Source organism: Mastacembelus armatus, chromosome 6 (genome assembly GCF_900324485.2).
Source record: "Mastacembelus armatus chromosome 6, fMasArm1.2, whole genome shotgun sequence".
In the NCBI taxonomy this organism is placed as follows: Eukaryota; Metazoa; Chordata; class Actinopteri; order Synbranchiformes; family Mastacembelidae; genus Mastacembelus; species Mastacembelus armatus.
Genome location: NC_046638.1, coordinates 921200 through 946797, shown reverse-complemented (window position 1 = coordinate 946797; position 25598 = coordinate 921200). Strand labels below are relative to the sequence as shown.

The following is a 25598-nucleotide window of genomic DNA, read 5'->3' as shown; positions in this document are numbered from 1 at the left end:
CTATTTAAAATACTTCAAATCAGCTCCAGCTCACAAATACTACTGAAATATTCATGCATTACTATTAATAATCTGTAAAAATATTTGTACACTAACAATCTCTGCAGCAATACTTCTGTAACGAGTACTAATATTTTAACTACATTTTACTAACTATTTATACATACTTTTACTTTAGTAAAATTTAGGCTGGTGTCAGAGTATTTTTAGTCTAGTATTAGTACTTTTACTGAGTACCAACTGACAGTGACGAGTCTTACTCCTCAGTGAGTTTACAGTCGTGTCATAGCAGGTTTGTATCAATAATGTTTAAATAATCAGAGAAATCAGATATTTCTGTGTCTTTTCGGGTGTTTAATGAACTGAGCTCACATACACTATGATCTTTTTACATACTCAAGTACACAATGTTGTGGTAAAATACACAAAGCACACAGAAATAATATCTTACAAATATCTATGATTAAAAAAATAGTTTTAGCGTTTGCTGATACAAGAATGTGCCATGGTTGTACAACACAATATAAATACTGATGAATTAAAGGCTCTGACAACACACTGGTTCTTTTACATGGTTTCTGTGTTGTTCTCTTCCTACCAGTTTAAAGGAGATGCTGTCTCATATTTCTGTGCACCGTCAGAATTCAAATCAAAATCTGATTATATTTCACTTTCACACCTAAAGAAACATATTAACCGAGTTTCTAAGTGTTAAACTCTTAATAAATAATATCTAAAGATATATTTTTTTCTGGATTTAAGCTGATTGTTGTGTCCAGAAGGGGCTGTTAGAGTGTGTCACAGAGTCCAGATCCCATCCAGAGACTGACAGCACCAATGAATGTGTGTGAATCCAGAACCTGGTTCATCTTATAGGTCTGAGCCGTAGACCTCCATTGTTGTCCAAAGACTATTAAAAACCCAGCAGGGAGCCACACCGCTGACCTGGCTCACATGGTTCTTCCTCACCAACAATGGGAGGCCCGTCTGTTTCCAAAAACCAGCTCCAGACGCTGACGACGGCCGTTTACAGTCCCTAAACCAGATTCTGGATTCACACACATTACGCTGTTTCACAGCTGTTCATTCACCTGGAGGCTGCAGTTTTTGCTGCTGTTGGACTTAAAATGTTACTGGTATTTATATAAAATCACTGATTTCGTCAGAGCCTCATTAAAGTGGCAGCTGAGTGTATTTTTATACAAATTCTAACATTTTGGTCTGGTAAAGGAAGAAAGTCTGATTCAGTGGGATCTGAAGTGTGGACAGAACAGTGTGCTGTAGTGTTCAGTCCAGTATTTGTATTGGACACACCTTGGTCACTGAGGTTGACTCCAGTGTAAAGTTTCCCTTCACATTAAATCCACTGTGATCCACATACCAGACCAAAGTCCCAGAAAACGGAATACTTTTTTAAATTAAGACTTTGAGTTATTTGACATGTAAATTTGGAGAATTTATTCATATCTTCCACAGCTCTATCATTTTTATTCTAATGTTTTATCTTATTTTATTGTGGACTCCTTTTTAAAGGTGTACTTTTAATTTGTCTTTCTTGTCTTAATGATTCTTCTGTGACTAGCTTGTTGGTGAAAGCTGCTGTCAGACAAACCGGATCAGGGCATGTAACTACGTCCTGTTACTTTCTAAAAATAAAACGTCATCACAGACCCTGACTCTGGGGGCCCCTGACTCCTCGGGGCCCCTGGTCCTGTGCCCTCTAGGCCTGTTCGATAATCCAGCCTGTCCTAATGAATCCTGACAGCAGCAGATGTACTGTTTCTGGGACATAAAACACTCGCTGCTGTGCCGTGACTCATTGTGAATCAGCTGCTCCCTCAGAAACCAACTGGGTCCACATCACAGTGTTTACACAAACAGACTTCGCTCTCTCCGATTTCTCCGAACCAAAACGTGCAAATCTTATAGCTTATAAAACACAGACAATACATCATAGGAAAAGCAGCTGCTGCAGAAATATTTAGTAGAAATATAAACACACAGATATGATGGAGGCACATGTACAATTGTGTTGACATTAATCCTGCTTGTTACATAAATATCATAAATTTTTCTCTATGTGGAAATGTCTGTTTGAAATATAAACAGTGATAAAAAAATAGAATTGCCACATTTCCCTGTAGTGCTCAACAATTCAGTCTTTACAATCTTTAACGTCTGGTGCACAGCATCTCTGTGGAAAAAGGATCAATACATGTGATTATCAGTTATTGTAACTGTAATGTGTGTAACTGCGTGTCCTCAGCTCTAACGTGACTCGGCTCGTGCAGGATTCACTGACCTCTCTGGGCGTTGTAGTTCACATTTTCATAGATGGGGCAGAGGAGGTGCTCCTGCTCGCTGCGAAGCTTTCTGGCTCTGAGAACATCACGGACGCACTGATGCAGGTACGCGTACTGACACTGCAAACACAGAAACTCTTATATAACACACACATACTTACTTTACTTGAGTATTTCCATGTTGTACTACTTCATCCTTGGACTTCACTACATGTCAGAGTCAAACCTTGGACTTTTTCCTGCTCTACATTTATCTGATAACTTTAGTTTCTGTTCAGGATCAGATGGATCCAACAAAATACAGACTGATCATAAAAAATGAAAATTAATACTGATGATAATAATAATTAAATAATAATTATTATATTGTTTTTTGCCTCTGTAAGCACTTTGTGTGGGAAATGTGCTGTATATATAAATCCGCACATTGTCAAGCTCCCATGAATGAAACTTCCTCTAGAATTTTCACATTAAAGGTCTGTCACAGCTTCAGGCTTTTAATGTGAAAATATAAGGAAGTGTCACTGACAACTTCACAAAAATGGAATTAATCAAAAATACAAACAGTGAATTAGGGGTGATTTAATTTAACTGTACCCAAACAGCCCTGATACATATTTTCCCAGAATGCCCTGCTCTCACAGCTCAGTTCTACCTCAGTCTGCACCATGTGTGAGCGGTGAAGTCTCAGGTCAAAGACAGAGCCGTAGATATCCACCGTGTCCTTGGTGTCCAGCTGCTGCAGGACCCGATCCAGAACGATGAAGGTCCCAGTGCGTCCCACACCAGCACTGACACACACACACACACGTGCACACACGCACACACACACACCAGACTCCAGGTTAAAAACACTGAATTTAACATGCAAAAACACTGAGCAGGACTCAGAGCCTGAATCAGCTCCTCATCGGACAGGATATATGATGAGTTCAGCTCAGTTTGTTTCCAGCGTCCAGCTTGGTTCTGTACCTGCAGTGGACCACAGTGGGTCCGGATCCAGGAGTCCTGTTGACGTAGTCCCTGACAGTTCGGACAAACTGGATGAGGGACTGTGTGGTCTCTGGGACTCCGTGATCGGGCCAAACCGTGTAATGAAACTGACGAACCAGACGGGTGAAGTTCAGCTGCTCCTCCTGACACACACACACACACACACACACACACACACACACACAAACCAACATGATTCTTTCATGGCATCTTTTATTTTAAAGCGATTTCACCATTTTAGACTCTTTCTAATTACATTTCAATACACTTTGCCATTTCCTGTTCCCTTCCCTGTTCTCTCCCTTATTGTTCCACCTTCACCTGGTCCTTATGCCCTGATCCTGTCCACCTGTGCCTCGTTGTCTCTCTCAGCATCTATATAAGCCCCCATCACTCTCATCACACCAAATAATTAACCGCAGTGTTGTGTACGTACGCTGCAGATGCTGAACTCTCGTATGGTCCACTCAGGCAGAACAGACTCTGACAACATCTGGACGATCAGGTCTCCATAGTACAGAGGATCCTGGTCAAACGGCCAGTAGTGATCACACTTCACCTGGAGCCAGAGAAGAGCAGGAAAATGTGAAAATAAGTGACATGACACCCTGAGACTGACTGGGGGGGTTTTTGTCTAAGAGATCTGACATGATTACTTCTGAAGTTTATATTTTAGATTCTGAGGGTAAAGTGAACTAAACTTAAATTTAAAAACACAAATTCTACAAAAATCCCGACTTTGTCTAAAGATGATGTTCATGTGGGTTTTTGTACCCACCCTCCCTTTCTCCACACACTGAGTGACCATCACGATGTTGTGGACGTTCTGCTCCCAAACCATCTTCCAGAAATCGTCTTTGGTTCCGGGCAGAGGTCCCTGTGTGGCGATGTACTCCCGACGGAAGTTGTTACCCTGAAAACAGCAAAAACACACGTTCACAAGGAGCAACTGTGTCAGAGGAGGAACAGATTTGTTCACTGGAACAATATGAAACATGAAAAATAATAAAAATTTAAGTTGCTTATTGTTAGTTAAATCTGGAGAAGAAAATCTACATGTTTCCTGAGATAAATGTGAAGCGTCTAATTGAAGCTGGATTTAAAACACAGATCTAATCAAACACTAAATATCCTAAAGGACAAAAGGAGTTTTGCATGTTGGGTTAAATAAAGACGTCTGTGATTCAGATGTTTGGATTTGTGCGGTATAAAAACAATTAGCTGTCTCTTGAAACATGCTGCTGCTGCCTTTCACCCAAAGAGGGCTGGGATAGGCTCCAACAGATCCCTGTGACCCTGGTTAGGACTAAGGGGGTCTAGATGATGGATGGATGGATGGAACATGCTTCAGTGAAGGAACACAGTGCAGACATTAGGGCAACATTAATTTCTATCTAAGCCCTGAAGTCAGAGGGTGGAGGCTGAACCTGTCTGCTGACTCCTCATGTACAGGGTCACAGTGGACAGTCTTTGCAGCACAGTCCTCACACTAAACAGACACACTGACAGAGTTTTCAGAGCTGATTTCTTACGTTTCCACAGTACGTCTTCATCAGGTGACGTCCCCCTGAACAGGTCCACGTGTGGTTTTAACCATCAGACCAAGAAATCACATTGGAATCAAATCACACAACCATCCAGGATGTTTTAGATCCTGATCACACAACCCCATCAGGTGTCTGATCCTGCTGTGCATTGATTTTAATGTCATTTGTTGGTCCGATGGTGATAATTAGGTCTGACATTACCTGATGAAGATGTAACGTGGAACCGTTTAAAATCGTTTAAAAGCAGCATCATGGGTGTGTGAGCGACAGGCTCTTACAGGGATGTAGCTGGCGTTGATGTAGTCGGAGCAGGGGTCGTCATCCACGTAGGACAGCTTCACCCTGGTCGAGTCGTCTGGACACACAAACACAGAGTGTCAGTGACACAGAAACACTGCAGATGTTCCAGATGTTCATGAGATGAGGCAGCTGTGTGCTCAGATCGGCACGTCGCTCACAGGGCAGGATGTTGTTGTAGCGGTTCTTCCCCCGGTTCTCCGGCAGCAGCGCCGAGTCCAGAGGCTGATTACGGCCGACATCCTTCAGGTCCTGACAGGGAGACAGCAGGGTCACCCAGGCTGCTATTTTAAGGTTTACATTGAACATCACTACGTCTCTCACTCATCCAAAGCTGAAACAAGCTCTGTCAGAAAATCTCCTGCCCCATTCAATCATTTCATTACTTTGCACTTAAACTGTTGTCTGACATGGTTTATTAGACGGCATCAACCTGACAACTGACCTCGTACTCCTCCGACAGCAGGTAGTGGGAGTCGGCCTGAAGTTTGTTGTAGTGAGACTCAAAGTTCACGACCTTGATGGGACTGAAGGATAAAAACAAAACGTTTAACACAAGAGAAAATGTCCAGACATTACGTTTCTAATCAGAGCAGCGTCTGAGGTCTCACCTGGAGCTGCGACGGTTGCTGAGGAAAATAAATAATAATAATAATTAAACACAAATATTTTCTCTTTTTCATTAATCAATTAACTGTCAAATAATCAATTAATGAGAGAATGGACAGTACCAGAGGTAATATTAATCCAATAGTACTTTTTTCTCACCATTAGTAGAACTAGTAATGGAGGTGTAGTAATATTACTATAATTAATGTTAGTGTTTTAGTTCTAGTTTCAGTATTAGTATTAGTGTTAGTCTGGGTCAGATTAGTACTAGTTGCTTCCTTTTCTTATTATCAGTGACTTTATGCAGTAAGATGGCTCTCAGCATCACAGTACAATCACTAGTGTAGTACTTCTTACCCTCTGAGCCCCAGGTGAGCTCCTGATGTGGATCTCTCTCTCCTGATGCTCATCCTGACCACAGGTCTGTCCTCCACACTGAAACACACGGTTACACTCAATCCAGGTGTTTTCCAGCAACACACCTGCAGTATCACCCAATCCCAGCCTAGTTACCACATACTCACAGGTTTACTGTCAGTTACCACACAGGTTTACTGTCAGTTACCACACAGGTTTACTGTCAGTTACCACACAGGTTTACTGTCTGTTGCCACACAGGTTTACTGTCAGTTACCACACAGGTTTACTGTCAGTTACCACACAGGTTTACTGTCAGTTACCACACAGGTTTACTGTCTGTTGCCACACAGGTTTACTGTCAGTTACCACACACGTTTACTGTCAGTTACCACACAGCTTTACTGTCTGTTGCCACACAGGTTTACTGTCTGTTACCACACAGGTTTACTGTCTGTTACCACAGGTTTGCTGTCAGTTACCACACAGGTTTACTGTCTGTTGCCACACAGGTTTACTGTCAGTTACCACACAGGTTTACTGTCTGTTACCACACACGTTTACTGTCAGTTACCACACAGGTTTACTGTCTGTTACCACACAGGTTTACTGTCAGTTACCACACAGCTTTACTGTCAGTTACCACACAGGTTTACTGTCTGTTACCACACACGTTTACTGTCAGTTACCACACAGGTTTACTGTCAGTTACCACACAGGTTTACTGTCTGTTACCACACACGTTTACTGTCAGTTACCACACAGCTTTACTGTCAGTTACCACACAGGTTTACTGTCAGTTACCACACAGGTTTACTGTCTGTTACCACACAGGTTTACTGTCAGTTACCACACAGGTTTACTGTCAGTTACCACACAGGTTTACTGTCAGTTACCACACAGGTTTACTGTCTGTTACCACACACGTTTACTGTCAGTTACCACACAGCCTTACTGTCAGTTACCACACAGGTTTACTGTCAGTTACCACACAGGTTTACTGTCTGTTACCACACAGGTTTACTGTCTGTTACCACACACGTTTACTGTCAGTTACCACACAGCCTTACTGTCAGTTACCACACACGTTTACTGTCAGTTACCACACAGCTTTACTGTCAGTTACCACACAGGTTTACTGTCAGTTACCACACAGGTTTACTGTCTGTTACCACACAGGTTTACTGTCAGTTACCACACAGGTTTACTGTCAGTTACCACACAGGTTTACTGTCAGTTACCACACAGGTTTACTGTCTGTTACCACACACGTTTACTGTCAGTTACCACACAGCCTTACTGTCAGTTACCACACAGCCTTACTGTCAGTTACCACACAGGTTTACTGTCTGTTACCACACAGGTTTACTGTCTGTTACCACATAGCCTTACTGTCAGTTACCACACAGGTTTACTGTCTGTTACCACACAGGTTTACTGTCAGTTACCACACAGCCTTACTGTCTGTTACCACACAGGTTTACTGTCAGTTACCACACAGGTTTACTGTCTGTTACCACACAGGTTTACTGTCTGTTACCACATAGCCTTACTGTCAGTTACCACACAGGTTTACTGTCTGTTACCACACAGGTTTACTGTCAGTTACCACACAGCCTTACTGTCAGTTACCACACAGGTTTACTGTCTGTTACCACACAGGTTTACTGTCTGTTACCACACAGGTTTACTGTCTATTACCACACAGGTTTACTGTCAGTTACCACACAGGTTTACTGTCAGTTACCACTCCGTGCGTACAGATACTCACACTTTGCGAGCCTTGTGTCTGCAGACGAGCAGAGCGGTGACTCCCACCAGCACGAAGATGAGGAACATACCAGCGCTGGCGCCCTCGATCACACCGCTCAGAGGCTCTAAAGGGACAAAGAGAAAATCTTTACTCACGTCTGTTATCGAAGACCCTTTACCATTTTTACCCCGTTTCCCACATTAACCCTTAGTGTTCTTGTTCAACAAACTGAGGTCAGGTCCTGCTCACCGGCCTCGGTGACCACGGGCAGCGACAGGTATGTGTCGGTGAACAGCGGAGAGGAGACGGTGACGTTGTTGTTGTCGTCGTCAAACAGCTGAGTGAACGCTCGAACGCTGAGCCTGAGGGACACGAGCACAGGACATTTAACCTTTTACTGCAAGACTCTGTCAGTCTGCTGGTCTCTCGTGGTCTGATCTAACACTTCACTTACTAACCAGTACATTTCATTTAATAATTTTACTAAAACCAACACGAGTCTATAATGAGGCTCAGGGGTCTTCAGTACCTGTAGGCTGTTTTAGGTTTCAGTGGTCCATCACAGAACTGGTTCAAGTATCTGCTGGTCTCTGGGTCCAGGCCTGTGTCTCTCTGGTCACAGGAGCCCCCCAGTGAGTCCATCCCCGTCCCCACATTGATCTCAAAGCTGTGGAAGCCGCTGTCGGGCCCCTGGGTGCAGTGACTGGGGAAGTAACGGGTCTGGTAGGATTTGATGGAGCTGTTGGATTTGTAGTCCAGGTAGGAGGGCAGAGGGTGCTGCTGGTCTGGCTGCACAACATCCACACCTGCAAAAAAATAAATAAATAAATAAAAAAGAATGTCTTCAACTAATAAAACAATAACAAATAGACGTGGACAGGAAGTACATGGAAAACAAACATTATCCACTGCTGGTTCATCAAATAATACAAAACGTCCATGTCTGGTCACTTTCAGAATCTGTGTTCAGATGACGATGTTCAACAATCCTTTAAACACAGGACCAGTTAAAATAAACGACTGTTAGTCTTGACAGTGAATCACATTGGGTTCAAAGCTGCAGACGAAGCTGCTGCTCAGTGAAAGGATTCAGGCCATTCTGATCCTGAAGCAGCTGCTGTCAATACGACAGAGGGGGAGGTCTCATGACTCCTGTGCAGACCTGGTTCTGGCTGCAGAGACTCAACCAAACACTGTTCGTACCTCCAGACTCCATCACCACCACAGTGAAGAACTTGATGGCTCCGTTCACGTTGCTGAACCAGCTGCAGTTAAACTTGAAGAAGATGGAGGACTTGGTGACCAGAGCAGACTTATCACTGACCCGGGTACTGAGGGGGGGCACTGGAGGACCTGTGGGAGTCACATTAGGATGGTTTAGAAACCTCAACCATTATAAGAGACTCATGGTTGGTTTGTTAAAGGTTAGTGGAGCAGGTGATGGGAGGTGTCACTGCAGGAAATAAGCTTTTTATTAATGAACTTGCTGCCCTTCACACCCCCTCAGCCCTCAGCCCTCAGCCCTCAGGCCTCAGGCCTCCGCCCTCCGCCCTCCGCCCTCCCTTACGGTCGATCATGGTGACCACACTGTCCTGAGCCGCCTCGCTGGTCATGCTGTCCGAGATCGCCTTCACAGAGACGGTGTAGCGTTTGTGGGGCTCCAGGTGCATGATGAGGTAGTTGGTGGAGTTCTGGCTGGTGCGCCGGGAGTACACCAGGGTCTGGGAGTCCTGGCGGAGACACTCGATGGTGTAGAAGTCGAAGTCAGCCTGGGGATGCCCCCAGGAGCAGGAGATGGAGGTGGAGCTCTGAGGGTGACAGTGGAGGCTGTGGACTCGCTCCGGCTCTACAGCGAGGAACAGAAACACACGTCAGAAATGGACTTATTCATTTAACATGTGTGTTAGTCCATTAACAGTCAGGTCCAGGAACAGGAACTACAAACTCTTTTAATAAAATGGGGGTTTGTGTGAAACTTGTTTGACATTTGTGTGAGAGTGAAAGAAACTAGAAGCTCAGTTTCCTGTGTAAAGTTATTTTCAGACAGTTTCAGTGTGACTGTGGTTTTTACGTTTACAAGATTTTTAAAAAACCATCTAAAAACTGAAGTGCTGCCACCTACTGGTCCGGATGCTGTTGTGGATGGCTGTGCTGTAGGTGGATGTGGCCCCGGGTTCTGTGGCCCCAGGTTCCGTGGCCCCGCTGACGGTGCGGAGGCTGAAGGTGTAGAGGCGTCCGGGGAACATGCCCTTTAAAATGCGGCTGCCTGAAGTCCTGCTGTGGTATGGGTTGATGACGGACAGCTGGTCCTGGGGGGTCCACTGCAGGTCGAAGTCGTCGTAGTCGGAGTCGACGGGACCGCTCCACGTGATCTCCAGGGAGGTGTTGGTGACCCCCCCAAAGAGGAAGGAGGTCGGAGGTCTGGGAGCTGCGGAAAGAAAATGTTCTCACTGTTTGGTAGAAAAGACTGAAAATATTTAAACTGAAGATAAAACGTTTTTATTTTCATTCAGACAGAAATCTCAGTCTAAAGTCTGCGGTTACGAAATCTTAGACTGAATATTGGATTTTTTACTGCAGCACAATTACTTGATTTTACATAAGAAATGTGATAAGCATGTGATTTTACATTGCAGTTTGTGTACATGGTAATTACGACAAGTATTTTCATTATTGATCAATGTGATCAGTTGTTTTGTCTAATTTCTCACAGCTCAGGGCGACAGTTTGTTCTTAAACTTTAAATGATGATAATTGATTAACAGTTTCTGCTCTAATCAACAACACATTAATGAAACCACAGTATTGGTCAGTGGTATCTCACCGGTCCGACCCATAGTGCTGGCTCGGTTCCGGAGCTCCCCGCTCAGACTCAGAACCTCGGCTCGGTACAGTCGACCCGGGACCAGGCCTGAGAAGACGAACTCTGTGACCTCTGAGCCCAGCTGCTGCTCAGCCCGCTGGGATCCGTCTGGGTTGTAGAGAACCAGCAGGTATCCGCTCAGATCCCCACCGCCACGATCCCAGTTCACCCACAGAGCATCAGACTGGTTTCCAGTCTGGGCCCTCAGAGACGACACAGCTGCTGGGACTGAGGAGGAAAAGGTTTTACAGACTAACACAACATGCAGATTAAAACACACATCTGTTGACCTGGATAATCCAACCCCCCCATCTCCTCACCTGTCCTGGCCCAGATGGAGGACTGGTTGGTCTGGTCCCCGCTGTGGGTCAGTACCACCATCCGGTACTGAGCTCCTGGCCTGAGACCAAGGAAGGAGCACTGCTGACTACTGGATTGGACCCGTCGCTTCTCCTGCAGCGAGTCGTCACTTTTGTACAAGAAGACCTCATAAAGGTCAAAGTCGCCCTCAGGTGGAGACCAGTAGAAGGACAGACTGGTGGTGGTGTTGGTTTTAACGGACAGGTCGGCGATGGCTGCAGGGCCTGAAGGGTCATGACACAGTATGACTTAATCTCTGACCTGATTTTACTTTATGGCCCCGATATTCTGTTGTTACCCGCCTGAGTCAAAAACAGGAAGTCTTACATGTCCGAGCCTCGGCACTGACCCCCTGGCTGTGGACCCCCCCACTGGTGGTGTGGACCAGGACCCTGTACTTCTTTCCTGGGGTGAGGCCGTCGAACCTGTACCTGGTTTGTCCGGTGGGCTGAGAGGAGTTGGTCACCAGGCTGCCTCTGCTGTCCAGAACCTGCAGGGTGTATCCATCAGCTATGCCCAGAGCTTCCTGCCAGCTCACCTGGAGGCTACAGGTGCTGTGGAGGTTCTCCACCTGGAGCCTCGTCACTGCTGAGGGCACTGGACACAGGGACACAAGTACTCACACTCAGGTACTTAAAGTATTAGCAGTACCACACAGATTTGAATCTGTAGTACTGTGTATAAATGTATAAATGTAAATGTTCTGACCCATTGATCAGGACTGTGTGTACTACCAAAGTACATGTTCTCACCTGTGCGCCCTGAGGCCGTGTTGTTGTTGAGCAGCTCCCCGCTCACAGACTGGACCATCACCGTGTACATCTGTCCGGGCTGCAGGGAGTCGAACGTCACCTCGTTCTGGTGTTTGAGGACGGAGCGGTGGTTCAGCTGTCGGCTCTGTCTGTACAGGAACACCAAGTACCCGTCCACGTCGCCCTGACCTGGAGTCCAGCTCACCTTCAGGCTGCTGCTGTCGCCGCCGTTACTGACGTGGATGTTCTTCACTTTGCTGGGAACTGAAGCGGGAAGAGACATCTTTAAACCACAACAGCCCGCTGAGTATGTGAACACACTGGATCCAGTCTGAATGAGTCCTCAACACAAGAGGCTCCTGGGTAATTCTTTACGCCACTAACCGTCAGAGAGCAGACGCTACACAGAGACGCTGAAGAAAAACAAATGTTCTGCAGGACTGAGCCGTTTGTCCTTCACCATGAGCAGATTTCATTTTCAAAGCAGCTTAAAGTTTTTCCCTTCAGGCTGATGATATTCTGTCTGATATTTACTGTGACCCGTCTGTTTCCAAAGACCAGCTCCAGACGCCGAGAACGGCCGACACTGTTTACAGTCTGAAGGAAGAAAGAGTCCACTGGTCTCTGCTTCTCTCTGCTCACAGCAGCGTCTGGAGCTGGTTTTTGGAAAAGACGGGCCTCACATTTGGCAGGTAGATGAGCTGCAAACCTTAATTTTACACCTTTGTAGGTTTGGTCACTAAAACACTGGACACCAAACATCTTCAAGTTAAAACTGTTTAGAATTTAATCATTAATTTAAATACGTTTGCGTTGATTCTGTTATTAGATGTGTAACATGGAGCTTTACTGAGATGACTTCAGTTTTTAGGGACACGATTCAGACCAAACCACCTGTCTCTCCAGATGGTTCCTCACCTGTGCGGCCCTCTATGAACTGGGCCCTCTGGTTGGGGCCGCTGAAGGTCGAAACCAGGATCTTATAAAGCCGCCCGGGTGTGAGCGATGACAGGACATACTCCTCCACGCCGCTGCCCAGAGTGATCGGAGGAAACACCTTCATGTCGTTGAACAGGAGCTGAACTTCGTAGTGGTCCAAGTCACCCGGAGCGGCCGACCACGTCACCCTCAGGTCCTCGGTCCCCTGTCCTGCCAGGACCAGGGACCGGACCGCCGCCGGGACTGCAAGAACAGAACAGGACAGGAAGTTAGACTGGTCTGGATCTGGTAACGAGCTGGGATTTCTGAGCCTGGATTCCAGCTCTGGGTTCATTTTTAAGAAATCAAATACCAATAATGCAGTTGCAGTCTTCAGACTGACCCGGTCCTTGTTGGCTCATTAGCACATTAATCTTACTCCACCCATGGCAACATGCCGCCATTAGCATGTGAATGGCATAAGCCTATTTCTTCTTTGATGGTATTTGAATTGCACTGCCCAGACATTTTCACTTTTCCTTCACCTCCAGGTGGAACCGTGTCCATGTTTACTGTGTATGTGACGTATGTTACTGTGGCAAACAGACTCACAGGTCCTGCCGTGGGTGGAGGCGCTGGTTTCGTATTTCCCGCTCCAGGTGTTCACCAGCACGGTGTAGAGTCGTCCTGGCACCAGGCCGTGAAACACACACTCGTTCTGAGTCTTTGGCACCGTCTGGTTCTGCAGGAACAAGTTGTTGTGTTTTATGAACACCTGGTAGAAGTCAAAGTCCCCGGCAGCGTGACGCCAGTAAACCTTCAGGTAGTCGTCCCGAGCAGCGTGGGTCGCTGTCGGGTCCTGGACCTTCGATGGTTCTGAGAAACAAAAGTGGTCAGATTAGATACTGGTACCAGTTAGATCCTGGTAACTCAAGTTCACTTTCTTTAAACATAAACTAAACACCTGGAGAAGAGACCAGTCTTCCTCAGTCTGGGTAGGGGGTCGGGCTCCAAACACAATGTACTTACGCGTTCTCTCCTGGACAAAGGTGTGGTTCTGGTAGCTGCCACTGCGGGAGGTGATGGAGATGTTGTAGAGGCGCCCGGACACCAGAGAGTTGAAAACACACTCCGGACTGGATTTAGAAACAGCCAGAGTGTGAACCGTCTCCTCCCGGTCCTTCAGGGTCACCAGGTAACTGTCGACCTCACCTGCGGCCGGACGCCACGACACGCTGAGAAAGTCCATACGGCCGTTATTACTGACCCGTACCTCACTCACTGCAGCCGGGACTGAGGGGGGACAGGAGGAAACATCACCATGGCTTCAAATGATTCATATTCACATATAAGATAGAAACAGATCATCTGGACTGGTCTCTCATCTTTTTCAAGGCTACTCTTTAATTTTAGCTTTATATCTTTTACATTAATTCTTTTTGCGTTATGTAAAGAACTTATATAACCTGCGACACAAATAAATTTCTTATTGTCAATAAATCTCATGTTCACATACAAACCAACACCTCCAAGTTCCTAATGAAGAAAAGTCTTTTAATATATAATATATTTAATATATAGTTTCATTAAAAACCCCTCAGGTCTCAGCCGGGGACTAGTTTCAGGGGCGGATGAATCCACATTTAGTCTTCAGTGAGTGTTAGTGGCAGCAGGACGGCGGGGGCTTCATGCTGACGAAGGAACATGACACCCAGAGCAGCAGAGTGAACACTGATTAGTTTTCACAGTTCCAGGACTCAAGAAGAGGGTTTGACACTATTGAGCCTGAGACAAATTTCGAGAAAACAGCACTGTCCCCTTAGCTGAACTGACTGTGAGCAGCTGCTGTTTGCAGTGACCCCATGGGTGCACAGACAACTGTCCCTGGATCCCTGTGACTCTGAAGGAAACTTAAAAACAACAGGATTCTGAATGAGGTTCTGCAGCCTTTGTGGATTTATGGAGGTTTATTGTGGAGGGACACCAGAGATGATGAGATCCTCAGGAAGTGGAAGTCACATTGAAACTGAAAATATTAGTATTCCCTTCCAAACACAACACTCCTTAAAAAGCAATTCCAAAGCAGATATGCTGATCCCAGACTGGCATCATTTCTATGGTATTTATGATTAATACTTGTACGTGTCCATCTACTACACACTCATACAACAAACATAATGTTCTCTGTTTCTTTTCGGTCATTAGTAAAACTGTTCTTCCAGATATTTTCCAGCCGCAGTGACGTGTTTGTGTTGTAATTTAACAATGAAGCTCGTCCTCATCCTGACAGGAAGTCTCTGACCCAACCTGACAGGATTTTTTTATGTTGTCGTCGTAAACACTTCCTGAAAATTCCTGACAAATTCCTGCTTTTCAATAATATATCCTGCCCACTGAGAACGAGTGTGCCTTTTACCTTCGTCTATTGTCTCAGTGCAACACTTGAAAACAAGCTAAAGCACAAGGAAATGTTGTCCTTTTGTTTGCCGTTACATGTTGTTGCATAACTCAGCCGTCGTCCTACAGTAACCGTCTTCTCAATAATCAATCGTTTGCTCATCAAATCCTCAGAGCGCTCTGAAAACCTCATAAACACCTTTAATCCAGCCCAGCTCTCAGTCCTGACACACACATGTGGGTGCAGCTGGGGGGGACTTACCGGTGCGTCCCTCTGCCACAGTCTGTCTGGAGCTGTGTCCGGCTCTGACGGTGGTTAACACCACCCTGTACAGAGATCCGGGTCTCAGAGAGCTGAAGTTGATGCTGGTGGCGTCGGCCTCCACGCTCTCGTTCTTGATGACGCTGCTGTCGTGAACCAGCAGGACCTGATAAGAGTCCAGGTCTCCGGAGGCTCGTTCCCACTGTGCCTGCAGGCTGTCGGTGCTGCCAGCGTTAGAGACCTGCAGACTGCTGACCTGAGCCGGAGCTGAAAACACACAGACAGATATTAGAACTAACATCACCTGTCCACCAGACATCAGCTGACAACACCTGTCCATCAGACGTCACCTGAAATCACCTGTCCATCAAATGTCACCTAACAACACCTGTCCATCAAACATCACCTGTCCACCAAACGTCACCTGTCCATCAAATGTCACCTGACAACACCTGTCCATCAAACATTACCTGTCCATCAAACGTCACCTGTCCACCAAACGTCACCTGTCCATCAAATGTCACCTGACAACAACATAAACACCATAAACTCAGTGTGACGTACTGGTCCGAGCCGTCACGGAGGCAGAGCTGCTCAGGTTCCCGCTGTTGGTCGTCACGGTGACAGTGTACAGGTGTCCTGAGGTGAGCACATTAAAGGTGCACTCTCTGGACTCCCAGGGGAGGGTCCTCTGAGCCACCACGGCGGCGGACTCTGCCCGTCGGAGAACCACAGTGAAGCCGTCCCACTCACCGACCGGTCGACTCCACAGGACGCTCAGAGTGGTTTCATCAACGTGACGGACGAGCAGCTGCTGCACAGGCCGAGGTGCTGCAGGAGGGTGGAGGTAAAGAGAAGGGCTGCATGAGTCTCACCTACAAATATCCTGTGGGATTAATATACTAATAATAATATTGATACAGTGACAGCAAAAATAACACATTGTAAAAGTCCTGAAAATGTTACTGCAGTAAAAGTCCCAAAGTACCATCATCTAAATGTACTTGAAGTATCCAAAGTAAAAGTACTCATTGTGCAGAATGGCCCATTTCACATGAATGGATCTGATATTATTGGATTCTCATTACTGATTATTGTGTTGATCACTTTAATAAATATGAACTGACCCAGTTGTCCATGGCAGTGCGTCGTGTTACCCAGAATGCCGCTGTGAACCGTGACCTGCGCCCTGTAGGCTCGTCCTGGCACCAGACCGAGGCCGGAGAACGTGAACTGTCTGCTGAGTTTACTGACCGTCTGGTTCACCAGAACCACTGAGCTGTTCCTCAGCAGGACGCTGTAGTTGTCCCAGTCACCTGAGGGGGGCGCCCAGGTCAGCCTCAGCGTCCTGCCGTCACCGAGAGGTGCCATGGAGAGAGCCGACACCTGCTCAGGTACTGGACCGTGATGGGGACAATCATTATTACAGACTGGACAATAAACATGGCTCCTGATAGTACGTACTTCAAATATTTATAGAATTATTTTCTACAAATAAAATAAAATCTAAATATTCTACATTTTTGATTTTATTTTAGAATGTACATTTCAGAGCCAATGTTCTATGTTATACAGAACATATTACGTACTGTGTGTCGTCCTACGGAACAGATTTTAAAAACACAGATGTAAAGTTCATAGTGGAAAAGCCAGAGTTAATGCAACAGACTGTTTATGTGCAAACGCTGCAGCTAGAACTTTATATGAGACAATACCAGATCTCTTTTTATGAAGCTAAAAGTGACATTAAAGTGACATTATTACACCCACCTGTCCTCCCTTTGGTCCTGGTTTCTGCACTCAGCCCTCCAGCTGTGGTTTTGACTGACAGCTCGTAGCTGCGACCGGGGGTCAGACCCTCAAAAACCACCTGGGTGACATTGGGAGCCAGGCGGCGCTGCTGGTGGGTCGATCCCGGAGCAGACAGGGTCACCAGATAAGCGTCCACACCCCCTTCAGGTGACGCCCAGGATGCCTGCAGGCGGTCTGAGCTGCCGTTGTGGTCCAGCCTCAGATGAGACACTGCTGCTGGGACTGAGGACGACGGGTCGGAAACAAACACACAGGTCATATTTATTTTCCTTGTTTCCTCTCGACTCTGCTCTTAACCCAACACACCCCGGTTTTATCTGAACCATGGAGGACCAGAGGAACACGTCTGCTGTAAGCTGTCCTTACACAGATTTATCCTGAGCAGCAGGCACAACGAACTCTTACTTAGGCATAAACAGAATGTACAAAAATGAATTTAGAAAACTGTGACTACAATCTTAGTTTAATGTTTAATATCATGGGAAATAATCATACAGAAAATTTAGGGAAGTTGGGAAGACAGAGCAGGACTTGGTGCCATCTGTCTCAGGTGTAAAGACATTTATTACTGGGTGGGGGAGGTTTTGGATGAACGGCTGCAGCCAGAGGAAGGGTGGGGGTGAGAAAAGCCTAAAATATCCTGGAAACAGCAGATAGACTGTGCTGGAAAGTAAAACAAAGAGCTGACAGCTCAAAGTGAGTCGACCGATGAGATTAAAACAAAGAGCATCAGCTCATTTACTGAACATGTCATTTACCATTAAAAAGGTTTTTGTGTAAAACTGTTGGGGTCATTCAGGGGTCATGGTCCTTTCACTGCGATGTGACCTGACTCCATCAACAGTGACCAGAAAGACTAAATCTGCTCAGAGAGAACAAAGAAACTGTTTCAGCCAGAGATTAAAGAGGTGAGGGGGGCGAAATGCTCTCTCTCCATCCAGCCATCCATCCACCCATCAATCATCCATCCATCAATCATCCATCATCCATCCATCAATCATCCATCATCCATCATTAATCATCCATCCATCAATCATCCATCATCCATCCATCCACCCATCAATCATCCATCCATCAATCATCCATCCATCCATCAATCATCCATCATCCATCCATCCATCAATCCATCAATCCATCATCCATCTATCATCCATCATCCATCCATCAATCATCCATCATCCATCATTAATCATCCATCCATCCATCATCCATCATCCATCCATCAATCATCCATCATCCATCATCCATCATCCATCCATCATCCATCATCCATCCATGTTTGCTGTGAGACTCACAGCTGTGCTAAAAAAAACATCCCATAATTTGTACCTGTGACAGCCTGTGTGGAGGCGGAGCTCTGCAGGCCGACTGCCTCTGTTACTACGGCGACGGAGTACGAGGTCCCCGGCTGCAGGCCGCTCAGCTTGGTGGACGTCACAGTGTTTTTCAGACTGATGTTCTTCAACAGAACCCGGTCCTGATCTGTTAGCAGAACCCTGAACCGCTCGGCTCTGCCCGGACCCACCTGCCAGGACACGCTGAGGCTGTCTGAGGTCGAGGACGTCACCTCGAGGCCACGGACAGGGGAGGGGGCTGGAGGAGGGAAACAAGGAAGACAAGATTTTTTTTTTACCTCAGTTCTAACTGCAAAAATACAGCGAGTAACTGAAAAGTTACTGAAGGACATGTACTATGTTCTGGTCCACATGACAAGTCCTGTCTATAGAGACACAGTTTGGTTTGTCCTGTCTGGGCTACTGTAGAAACATGGCGGCCTGTGTGAGGGGGTACCTGCTGCCTGTGCAGACATAAGGTCTCCTTCTAAGACTAAAAAACACAACAGGTCTTATTTTCAGGGGACTACACAGTCGAGGAGATCATTATCAGGACTATCCTCCATTTCTGCTGGTCGATCCTACACCCTGCCCCTGTAGTTCCACCTGTGTGGGTAGATGTGGAGGTGCTGTATCTCACCTGTGGCTGCCGTAGTGTGGACTGGTGCGGCGGTCCTGTTCCCAGCTGTAGCCACCACACTGACAGTGTACAGAGTACCAGGGACCAGGGAGCTGAAACCAGACTGGGGGGCTGCGGAGCCCATGATTCTGGTACTGCAGCTGGAATTGGAGCTGGTGTCCTCCAGAGTCAGATCATACCAGTCCACGTGTCCGGCAGAGCGAGACCAGAACACCGTCATGCCTGGAGAGGCACTCCGAGCCAGAGACAGGCTTTTAAACTGAGCCGGATCCTGGTCCAGCTGGACCTCCAGACGAGCCGGACCGACCGGGTCTGACACAGGAGACAGAGGAGTGTGATTGAGCATGGACGACGAAAATCAATACATCATCCAGGTAATTTATCGAGCTAACAACATTCACTGGCCCTACATTTATCTGATAACTTTAGCTCCTTTGCAGAATCACGTGTTCTGTTAACTTGTGTTGATGTGACATGAGCTCAGAGATTTGCAGGCCTGCTCTTCGGTGTGGTACCTGTCCTACTGGGCCTGTCCTACTGGGCCTGTCCTACTGGGCCTGCGGATCGTCTGTGTGTGAGTGAGAACATGGAGCTCGGCCTGAGAGCATCCTGTGTTTGTGCTGCAGCAGAGATGAAGGAGCTCGATAAGATTGTTTCAGCCGCTTCAAGAATGTGACGTTTTCATGGAGCCGGTACGAGCCCAACAGGAAACAGAAAGAAAAAAAAAAAGACAGGGTGGGGCAGGACGAGGACCAGAACACCCCCGCCCCCAACGCAAAGAAATCCTGCTCAGTCCTGAACTCTGACCTGTTCTTAGTAATGGTTTCCTCCCTGAGGAGACTGCACTACTTCCTGCTGGCAGATCCTTGACACCCCAAGGACAAAATATCCAAACGCAACAGCCACAGAAAGACCTTTAACCCAAAAACCAGACACTAAAACTCACAGCAACGAAAAGACCCTGACCTGCTCATTTACTGTCGCACTGGTGTTACCATGGTAACCACAGGAGTCGCCAAATCGACCAGGACTGACCTTTGAAGGAGTGTTAAACCTGCGACATGCTTTTCTTCTCAGCCCTAAACGTAAAGAGACTGTGGGCTCTGCAGAACAAACTGCTCCGTCCTCAAGTCTCAGCTTAACACCTGGACGTACCTGCAGCATTTATGACATCACCATCAGTTTGGTCCAATCAGGGGCGAGTGTGTTTTTATTGATGCAGGAAACATCTGCTGTCCAGCTGTTAAACATTAGTAAAGAGACTGTACTCTGAGACGTTTCAGTCGTTTCTAACAACAAAACACATTAAACGTGCACGTCCCTGTTTGTAACGTAGTAAAGCTGGGAGTCATGTGACTGTCCTGCAGTCCAGGTGTTTACATTAAAAGTGAAGTGAAACAGGAGTCAGATCTTGTACCTTTGTGTTTCAGAGAAGCTGCGGGAGTGAAGGCCTCCACGTACCCGCTGCTACTGAAACAATGTGAGGAAGGAAGTGTGTGTGTGTGTGTGTGTGGAAATAAACACTTGAGATGAGATGAAGACCATTGTTAGAGAGCTCAGGTCAGTGTTTTGGACCAGGACGCTGTGGCCTTGGCTGTGGGGAGGACGTTTACTGAGGCTGGATGGGAAAGACACTTTCTCTTCATGGTCATTTTATTGGTCAGCTGCTCTCACACCTTCAGGATGAGACTAATACAGATTTTAGAGTCAGGTCGTTTCTGTTCCACTGACTGTGAATGTCATTTACACATAAATCATATGAATATTAATGTACATGACCCCAGAATAGATCAGTTAATAAATGATCATTCAGTTATTGCTGTTTTTCTAACAAGCAGCTTTGAAAACTTTCAGACTCATCGAACCATTAATTTGATTTGAGTTGATCAGTTTTACCTGAAGTAGAAAATCAGGTGACGTGGGATTGATGTGCAGCACAAACTGAGTCTAATCGGTTCTTACCTGTGAGCACTGACACGCTGCTCCGCTCCCCATCCTTCCTGGAAATCACCGTTAACCGGCACAAAGTCCCAGGATCCAGACCCATGACGTGACAGACGAAGGCGGTGCCGGTGTCTCCATATGGGTCACAGTCAGTGTAATGGACCCGGGAGTCCTGCTCGGTAACCAGGCTGAAGTTACAGGACTGACCGGTGCTGGTTAATGTGACTGAAGCGGACTGAGACCCAGAGCTGATCTCTGTCAGGTTCACCGAGCAACGGGAAACAGTGGAGGTCTGCACCTGAAACAGGAAGTCACATCAGGACAGGTGAGCACCAACAAGTCTGTACGCGCGCGCGCACGCACACACACACACACACACACACACACACACACACACACACACACTCTCACACTGTAAATAAAAACACTGGTAGGAAAATAAAAAAAGTCAATAAGAAAGTAATTGATCAAAGAAAAAAACAAAATAGGTAAAGTAAGTAAATACTTTACTGCAGTAATAGTAGTACCACACTGTGAAAATACTACAGGGGTAGAAGTCCTGCATTTAAATCCTAGTGTCTATGTATTACCACCAAAATGTACTTCAAAGTAAAAGTACTGTCATATCTGATGTTCCTGGATGAATATTCCTGCTGCATTAATGTACATGATGAACTTTACTGCAGTATTTGTTTAAGACTGGACCAGTCTGAAGTACTTTATGAACTGTGGAGAACTTCATCTGCAGCAGTAGATCTTATATGTTTGAAGTTTTACCTGAACAGGGAGGGGATGAAAAGTAAGTGCAGCTGCCAGACACATGTACTGCAGTACAAAGTACTATATCTGCCTCTGTACACACAGAGTGCAGTACAAAGTACTATATCTGCCTCTGTACACACAGAGTGCAGTACAAAGTACTATATCTGCCTCTGGGATGTAGTGGAGTGAAGTATAAAGCTGCAGAAAATATAAATACTCCAGTAAATTATTAGTACCTCTAATTAGTAGTGGAGTAAATGTACTAAGTCTTTCTAAGTATTTCTATGTAATATGTATATAATGTTAAATGTTATATGAATGTCTGGAACACGCAGCAGCAGAGACTGGAGTAGAAATAGATCTTTTAGATCTGGCACATCAGACACGTTCCCATATAAACTCCTCTTATATAACGTCTGTTCTCAATGTGCTGATCTTAAGGTTCTCGCTCTGATCTCAATGTTCTCGCTCTGTGTTCTCGCTCTGATCTCAATGTTCTCGCTCTGATCTCAATGTTCTCGCTCTGCTGATCTCTATGTTCTCACTCTGATCTTAATGTTCTCGCTCTGCTGATCTCTATGTTCTCACTGTTCTAACTTCTTAATGATCTTTAACTTCCAGCAGGTGCCATCTGAGCGTCAGAGCGCGCGTGATTGCGGGGTAATGGTGACGGTTCCGGTGCGAGCCGCTGTGCGTAAAAATGGCGCATGTTGAAATTAAGGTTGTAAAGTACCGTCCATGTTCCTGCCGCAGGTGTTCAGGAGAACAAGGAGCTGATCAGAGCCTCGTCTTGTCTGCTCCACACTGGTCACTCACCTCATTCACGCTCCACAACAAACCGAGGATCAAACATCTCGTGGCGCATCTGAGCATCGCGGCCGCTGGTTTAGATCCGCTCGTTCGATGAGTGAAACAGCGACGGGGCTTGTTCCCAGGTGAGCGGACATAACGAGGGTGGGAAGTTAGAAAAGGTCTCTCCCTGTGATCGATGCGTTAAAGTGTCTCCAAAACGTGCCAGGCCAGACTCCACATCTACATCCTCATCCTCGCATCGCGCTGGAGTTTCACCAAAACCGAGAGCAGACCAAAAATAATCTGGGTCTTCTTGATCCCGCGTCCTCCCTCCGATCAGAGCCGGTTCGATGGTTCCAGGGGTCACAATCATCAGGCAGCGCCGACTCTTTTCTCTCTCAGGCACCCATGGATCTCTAACTTTCCCTGGGCTGTGAACAGGAGCAGGCTCTCTGCAGACCGACACCCCACCCTGCTTTCCTTCCTGCCCGCCTCGGACTTTCTCTGGCGACCTTTCGCATCAAACCGAGCTCCATCAATCAGAGCAGAATCAGCCATTGTTACGGCTGAATAAGAGTTATCCAACCAGGAAGCAGCCCCACGTCCAGAGCCAGGAACCGGCGCTAATTATAGAGACGTTCAAGATCAGAGAGGGGCCGCTTCATAATTCACCCAATCATTTCTGTTTTATCTTCAGGCAGAGCAGGAACACTTTCACATTTGTTGTGGGTCAGACCCAGAACTGATGATTTGGCTTCAACACTGAGCTCAGTGTCAGAATTCACCACCTGCCTGGGGATTAAAATGATCTGATCTGATCTGATCTGATCTGATCTGATCTGGAGAGTCTGAGCTCCTGTTCCATCATTTGAAGCAGAGCATCTTGTTCTTTCCTTCCACAGCCTCATTATCCTGACTCCCTCTGTTCATTGGCCCAGTCAGACCCGGTCCTGCTTTCTGCTGGGCTGGATGATCCAAATAATGGACCCCAGTCTTTATACACACAGAAAGTAAAGTAAAACCCTGATGGTCACCCACCTGAGTGTGTTTGCATGTGCACTAGCATCTGGGTTATGAGCAGGATTTTGATCTGGCCTGGGATTGTGTTGCACATGTAAACACCCCTTTGAGATTAAGAGGAATCTGGATACCTGCAGTACTCTGACTGAAACCAGGATTCTGAGCACAATCCAGCAGAATAAACCAACACAGCAGAGTCCAGACAGGTAGAAACCACACTCTTCATTCTCACCTGTGCAGGTAACTCAGTTCAAAAAGAAAAGGCTGAGATGTTGAGGACTCAGAAACTGATCTGACCCTAACCCTGCGGATGTGAACAACCTGACCTTCACCTCCAGCTCACTCGTCAGTTGTCCTTAGTTCAGCGAATCAGCTAAAACACTAAAATTCACCTGTGATGTTTTGTTTCTTTTGTTTCCTGTCCACTTCACCTGCTGCCCCAGCTCCTCTGCTGCTAAACACAGAAACACTGCAGCTTCACAGGCGACGTTTCTGCCTGTTTTACGTCTTTGCCTTATAGCTTCTGTTTTGAAACAACGTGCCTGGTCACTAAGGTTATAAAGTGGCTGCAGGATGTCAGGGAGAATTTATAACTGTGACAGACTGAGGCAGGTCTGTCTCCCCAGACCCACTTCTCTAAGCTTATGCTTCAATTCAAAAGACACTCATTACTGAGCTACTATATCTGCCCTCCTACCTGCTGGTCCATGTGGACCAGTGTCTGTGTCTACCTGCTGAGTCTCAGCCCAGTGTTCCATCAGTTTGAGCTCTGGGTTTGTTCTCCACCACCTCCTTAGCTGCTTAATGCTCCACTATGTTCACCAGCTGGTCTCTGACCACAGTCCTTTACCTGCTGCTGAGCAGGTAGAGGACTGTGGCTTTTTACAGCTGCTGAAACACTGAGGCCCAGAAGCAGGGACCCAGATCCCTGAACACTGAGCTGCGACTCACAGTGAAGCTGCAGGTTCATGACACACACTTGGACATTTAAATTACTCTTGACACTTTTTCACACATTGATAAAAAACATGTGAATCAGCTGGAGAACTTACAGGTGTAGTGGTCAGTTGTGAAGTTGTGGTCTGAAGTGTAGTTGTTGCAGGAGCCGTCGTGGTGGTTGTTCTGGTTGTGGTTACAGCTGCAGGAGTGGTACTGGCTGTGGTGGAGGTTGGACTGCTGGGCGGTGTGGTTTGGATGGTTGTTGTCATGATTGTGGTTGTAGTTGGAGGAGTAGTAGTCCAAGTAGTTGTGGGTGATGTGGCTTCTGTCATAGTAGCAGTTGTGGTGGCTTTGGTTGTGGTTCCTGGAGTGGTGGTGGGTTTGGTTGTGGTTACTGGAGCGGTGGTGGGATTGGTTGTGGTTTCTGGGGTGGTGGTGGGTTTGGTTGTGGTTACTGGAGCGGTGGTGGGATTGGTTGTGGTTTCTGGGGTGGTGGTGGGTTTGGTTGTGGTTACTGGAGTGGTGGTGGGTTTGGTTGTGGTTACTGGAGTGGTGGTGGGTTTGGTTGTGGTTTCTGGGGTGGTGCTGGCTTTGGTTGTGGTTACTGGAGCGGTGGTGGGTTTGGTTGTGGTTACTGGAGCGGTGGTGGGTTTGGTTGTGGTTACTGGAGCGGTGGTGGGTTTGGTTGTGGTTACTGGGGCGGTGGTGGGATTGGTTGTGGTTTCTGGGGTGGTGCTGGGATTGGTTGTGGTTTCAGTGGTGGTGCTGGGTTTGGTTGTGGTTACTGGAGCGGTGGTGGGATTGGTTGTGGTTACTGGAGCGGTGGTGGGATTGGTTGTGGTTTCTAGAGCGGTGGTGGGTTTGGTTGTGGTTACTGGGGCGGCGGTGGGATCGGTTGTGGTTTCTGGAGCGGCGGTGGGATCGGTTGTGGTTTCTGGAGCGGC

General features: G+C 46.7%; 1 protein-coding gene across 3 annotated transcripts in view; it reads right to left on the bottom strand.

Annotated features, from left to right (window-relative positions):
• Positions 1-339: 339 nt before the first annotated feature.
• Positions 340-25598, bottom strand: part of ptprbl (protein tyrosine phosphatase receptor type B, like) — a 30203-nt gene continuing 4944 nt past the window's right edge. Inside the window, exons 4-36 of one of the 3 annotated variants that reach the window (XM_026310880.2) lie at positions 25127-25243; positions 24768-24967; positions 21160-21439; positions 19198-19509; positions 18553-18816; positions 17182-17445; positions 16539-16808; positions 15976-16242; positions 15412-15678; positions 13782-14045; positions 13365-13628; positions 12753-13016; positions 11835-12098; positions 11410-11679; positions 11043-11306; positions 10684-10950; positions 9982-10287; positions 9427-9705; positions 9063-9212; positions 8389-8665; positions 8109-8221; positions 7878-7983; positions 6107-6184; positions 5752-5769; positions 5586-5667; positions 5302-5392; positions 5122-5198; positions 4075-4209; positions 3733-3855; positions 3276-3439; positions 2959-3094; positions 2303-2423; positions 340-2194 (exon numbers count right to left, since the gene is read on the bottom strand). In XM_026310880.2, the coding sequence (XP_026166665.1) occupies positions 2172-2194; positions 2303-2423; positions 2959-3094; positions 3276-3439; positions 3733-3855; positions 4075-4209; positions 5122-5198; positions 5302-5392; positions 5586-5667; positions 5752-5769; positions 6107-6184; positions 7878-7983; positions 8109-8221; positions 8389-8665; positions 9063-9212; positions 9427-9705; positions 9982-10287; positions 10684-10950; positions 11043-11306; positions 11410-11679; positions 11835-12098; positions 12753-13016; positions 13365-13628; positions 13782-14045; positions 15412-15678; positions 15976-16242; positions 16539-16808; positions 17182-17445; positions 18553-18816; positions 19198-19509; positions 21160-21439; positions 24768-24967; positions 25127-25243 (6377 nt within the window). In that variant the 3' untranslated portion in view covers positions 340-2171. Of the gene's footprint in view, positions 2195-2302; positions 2424-2958; positions 3095-3275; positions 3440-3732; positions 3856-4074; positions 4210-5121; positions 5199-5301; positions 5393-5585; positions 5668-5751; positions 5770-6106; positions 6185-7877; positions 7984-8108; positions 8222-8388; positions 8666-9062; positions 9213-9426; positions 9706-9981; positions 10288-10683; positions 10951-11042; positions 11307-11409; positions 11680-11834; positions 12099-12752; positions 13017-13364; positions 13629-13781; positions 14046-15411; positions 15679-15975; positions 16243-16538; positions 16809-17181; positions 17446-18552; positions 18817-19197; positions 19510-21159; positions 21440-22719; positions 23172-24767; positions 25244-25598 lie in introns of those variants that run through there. The other 2 variants (XM_026310878.1, XM_026310879.1) reach the window with 2 other exon arrangements.